Consider the following 4,586-nt stretch of genomic DNA (forward strand, 5'->3'; position numbering starts at 1 on the left):
GGGGGGGACAGTAAGCTGGATATTGCTTCAGACCCACGGCCCCATGGCCCCAATAGGCACCATCCCTGCCTCTGTCCTGGAGACAAAGCAGGGCTGGCCTCACTTGGGGTCTCAAGAGCCCCTAGCCCTGGAGCCCCAGCCAGGTGCTGCGCCACCCCCTTGGGCTCCTCAACACAGCGATGGCATCTTGCAATGACACAGCAGGCGACAGGTCGCAGTGCCAGGGAGGCTGCTGTGGCCGTCCGTCCTCAGCCACAGGAGCACCTGCTCTGGAGCCTCCTGCAACCCCTGCCCCACCCCTCGGCTTCCTTTTTCTAAGGAAACCCTGAAGACCTCAGGAGGGAGGCTTAGGTCAAGACTTAGCTGAGACTTGAGACTGACCCTGGTGGCCCCTTGGGCTGGGCAGAGGGTCTTAAGTCAGAAGTGCCACCAATGGGACCCCAGAGGCGCCTGCCAGGTGCCCCAGGCCTCCCCCAGCCCAGGGCCAGGGTGCGGCTCACGCTGTAGAGGATATCGGTCCAGCCCTCCATGGTGATGCACTGGAACACCGTCAGGATGGCAAACAGGATGTTGTCGAAGTTGGTGATGCCGAAGTTGGGACCCGGCCAGTACTCCCGACACTCGGTGTCACCCTCACACAGCCGGGCCGGGGCCTCTTTGCCACAGGGGAAGTCACCCACAGGCTCTGCATCTGCAAAAGGAAAAGGAAGCAGGTCCTGAGCTCAGACGAGGCAGTGCCTGGATCCCACATGGCCAACTGTGCAGCTCGAGTGTCAGGCCCAGTGGCTTGAAAATCACACCAGGCACATGTGCGTGCCCAGAATCCAGAGAGGAGAATGGAGAAGGGCTTGCGGCACGGCCCTTCCCCGTGAGAGGGCGAGTTCTCACTCTCTTCCCCTCTCTGTCTCTTCGGTGAGCGCACGTACCCTCTCGCAATAACTAAACAAAGGAAGAAAAGAAAGAAGTGACAGCTGCTGCTGCCCCTGGGCCCCTGGCTCTGCAGAGCCACTGCAGACGGGCAGACCCTCTCTGCCTCCCACCCGCCGCCACCTGGGCTCAGAACCAGCCTCTGCCTCTCCGCCGGAGCCTGCTCTGCATCACCTAACACGCTTCAGTCCCTTCATCTTTATTTTTTTTAATTGTTTACTTAATTCCATTTATTACTATTATTATTATTATTATTATTATTTTAATTAGGCCAGAGAGAGAAAGGAAAAGCGAGAAAGGAAGCCGCCAGGTCCAGGACCCGAACTCTGGTCGGCCACGTGGGGGTCCAGCGCCCGTAACCACCATACCACCTGCCGGCCCCCACAGTCCCCTCATCTTAAAATCACCACTAATCGGTCCACCCTAACCGCCAATTCTTCCTAATTCTTCTGTCCCGATCTCCCTTCTCCCTGAAGCCTGAACTGCCAGCGAGACCCTGACTGCAGGTCTGCCTGATGCTCTGGCGCCCCCAGGCCTTGCACCTCGCAGTGGGAACCCTTCTGACCTGCCCGGTGGGCAGCTGGGGCCACACGGCGAGACCAGCACTGACCTTGGCACCGACACAAGCAGCACACATGCACCTCTCACTCCCAGAAGCAGGAAAGGGCAGGGCAGACGCAAGAGTGCAATGACACATGGAGACCCCGTCAGCACAGGGACACAGAAGTGCTGGGTGGAGAGCGAAGGCTCCTGTGTGCAGGTTCATCCCTCTCCCTGCAGATATCTTGGTAAATGCTTATGATGACAAGGGGACAGCTGTCTGCCGTGGACACCTGCACTCTGCAATCGCGGCCGCTTCCTCCCACCCGGCGTAGGCCCTCCCTTCCTTCTCGTCTCGGGCACTGGACGTGACCGCCAATGCCACATGGACTGGACCTACAGGACTTACAATGAAGTATAATGTTTGCAAAGAACCCAGGAAATTTAATTAAGAAAATTCCCTTGGGGCCGGCAGGTGGTGTGGTGTTTAAGGTGCTGGACTCCCACATGGCCGACAGTGGTTCAAGTCCCGAACCTGGAGGCTTGTTCTCTCTCTCTCTTTTCAGTGAGCACATGTCTTATAGCAAATTAGAAAATAGTAATAAATAAAATTAGATTTTAAAAAATTCTTTTAAAAAAAGAAAATTCTGGGAACCAGCAGTTAGCGTAATGGCTATGTCGCTAGACTCCCACGTAGTCGACCGCGGTTCGTGTCCCGGACCCGGTGGCTTAAAACTCACGCCGGGCGCGTGTGCGTGCGTGCCCAAGATCCCGAGAGGAGAATGGAGGAGAAGGGATTGCAGCGTGACCATCCCCCCTGGGGGGTGATTTCTCGCTTTTTGTCTCTATGTCTCTCTCTGTCTGTCTGGCGAGCGCACGCGCCCTACAGTGAAAATCTCTCAAAAAAAAAAAAAAGAAAATTCCCTTTTATTTCCACTATGATTTTAAAAATTTAATCATTAAGTATCAAAACTTCAGGAAAAGCTTTTTCTATGTATGAGAGATGACCACATGTGTTTTCTCCCTTAATATATTTGTACCCGGGACCAGCAGATGTCATAATGGTTATGTTGCTGGACTCCCAAGTAGTTGACCGTGGTCTGAGCCCTAGACCCAGTGGCTGAAAACTCATGCCACGTGTGCGTGCGTGCCCAAAATCCTGAGGAGAACAGAGGAGAAGGGACTGCAGTGTGGCCATCCCCCCGGGGGGTGATTTCTCCCTGTCTGTCTGTCTCTCTGGTGAGCACACGCACCCGACAGCAAAAACAAAAGCTCTCTCTTTAATACATATACATATTTGAAGCTCACGCCACAGACCCTAGTGTCCTCTTACTCCTTTCACTTGCATCCCACATACGCTCTCTCAGAAGCATCTCCTTGGCTTTACCTAAACATGCCCAGAATCGGACCCTTTCTAACTCCCTCTCCCAAGACACAGTGGCCTCAATCACCATCTCACCTGGACAGAGACTCTCCCACCCCCTCGTTCTGGCTGCCTTCGCCTCCCAGGGCAGCCAGAACGAGGAAGACCTCGGCGCTCGCTCAGAGCTCAGTGCCCTCTGGTCTTCCCACGTCTCAGAACGAGGCTCAGAGTTCTCACCACAGCCAGGACAACCGAGGGCCTCCATCCTCGGTGCACCTCGCCCGGGCGTCTGCGCTCACGGGTCCCTGTGGCTGGTGTGCATCACTGGCCAGGCCTCCTTCTAGTGCGCTAGCAGAGAGGCCTCCCCAGGCCAGCCTCTGGAAAGCAGGCTCCGAACTATTCTACCTCAAATTCCTTTTGGTTGTTTCCTGCCTAGAAACCCATAATTGCTTTATTGATGTGTTCTTTGTTTGCTTCTCAGATTGCTGTCTGTCCCCAGACTGGGATGAAGCTCATCTCCAGCACCCAGAGGGGCGCCCCCGGGACCGGACGTGGCCGCCAACGCGGTCGGGCTCACCTGTGCTGTTGGGGAAGCAGGCCTTGTGGAATCTTCCCATGTAGAACTCGAGGCCTATAATGGCGAACATGAGGATGGCGAAGAAGAGCAGCAGCCCGATCTGCAGGAGCGGGACCATGGCCTTCATGATGGACTTGAGCACCACCTGCAAGCCTGGCCAGAGCGGCAGGGGGCAGGTCAGGAGCAGGTGGCAGGTGAGCGTCTGCAGCCCCTGGCGGGGTCCGTGGGCCTCGGCCGGGCAGGGAGTGCAGGGGGCAGCGAGAGCCCTGGGCGCATGTGAGCTGTGATGCCCGGGGCTCTGGAGGGCAGGAGCAGAGGCCCCAGGTGAGAGGGTGAGAGCCCAGAGTAAAGAGCAGAGTCCTCAGAAAGTAGGTAATAGGCAAGGAAAGCCTGGGGAGGGCAGGGGAGGCTGGGAAGGGGAACAGGGGATGGTGGAAACAAAGAGCAGCGGATTCTGAGAAGGAGAGCAGGGGAGCCTGGGTGGGGAGAGCAGCGGATCCGGAGAAAGGATTGCAGGGGATGCTGGGAGAGAAAAGCAGAGGATCCTAGGAGGGGAAGGCAGGAGATGCTGGGAAAACCAGGGGAGGTCATGCCCCAGGGAGTGTTCTGCCCTCAGCCAAGAACACAGAGGAAGCTGGACCCCTTCCAGCCTGACCCATTCTACGAGACGGACCGCAGCCCTCGCCTGGAGGGGTCTCGGGCAGTCAGGGTGGGCAGTCAGCCATGACCTCGGAAGGACAGGATACTGGGCCCCTCCCAGCCAGCTCTACGTAACCCAAACCATGCTTCCAGAGGACAGGTCGCCCAGGCTGCCACCTGCCACGCCGGGCGCCTACATGCCTAACCAGGAAGGAGCGTGTCTGGAGGCTGGTCTCCAGGGGCCCTGCCAACCGTGGGCCAAGACGGCTGGTCCTCTGCGGCTCCCTGTCCCACCACCTCAGTCAACTCCATGCATTCTTTAATCCCAGCAAAAGCCAAGTGCTGGAAGGCAGCCGTGTGGGTGGAAACAAACAAGCCAGGGCGAAGCAACAGGGTCGCCCTCCAGGCTTTCGTGGAGTGGGTGAGAATGAAAAAGGCCTGGCTCTTCCTCACACCGGGTCCCTGGCGAACTCGGAGCTGCCGACACTCAAGGGCACACTAGCTGGGGCTAGCCATGTGGTGGCCACGGGGGGGCACAGG

General features: G+C 57.4%; 1 protein-coding gene across 1 annotated transcript in view; it reads right to left on the reverse strand.

Moving 5' to 3' along the window:
- The window catches only part of CACNA1B (calcium voltage-gated channel subunit alpha1 B), a 179,472-nt gene that overhangs the window by 135,444 nt on the left and 39,442 nt on the right, over nt 1-4,586 (reverse strand). Inside the window, exons 5-6 of the mRNA XM_027766260.1 lie at nt 3,408-3,560; nt 501-691 (exon numbers count right to left, since the gene is read on the reverse strand). Of these exons, the coding sequence (XP_027622061.1) occupies nt 501-691; nt 3,408-3,560 (344 nt within the window). The remainder of the gene's footprint in view (nt 1-500; nt 692-3,407; nt 3,561-4,586) is intronic.

Source organism: Tupaia chinensis, unplaced genomic scaffold, assembly GCF_000334495.1.
Source record: "Tupaia chinensis unplaced genomic scaffold, TupChi_1.0 Scaffold142100_1, whole genome shotgun sequence".
NCBI classification, from domain to species: Eukaryota; Metazoa; Chordata; class Mammalia; order Scandentia; family Tupaiidae; genus Tupaia; species Tupaia belangeri.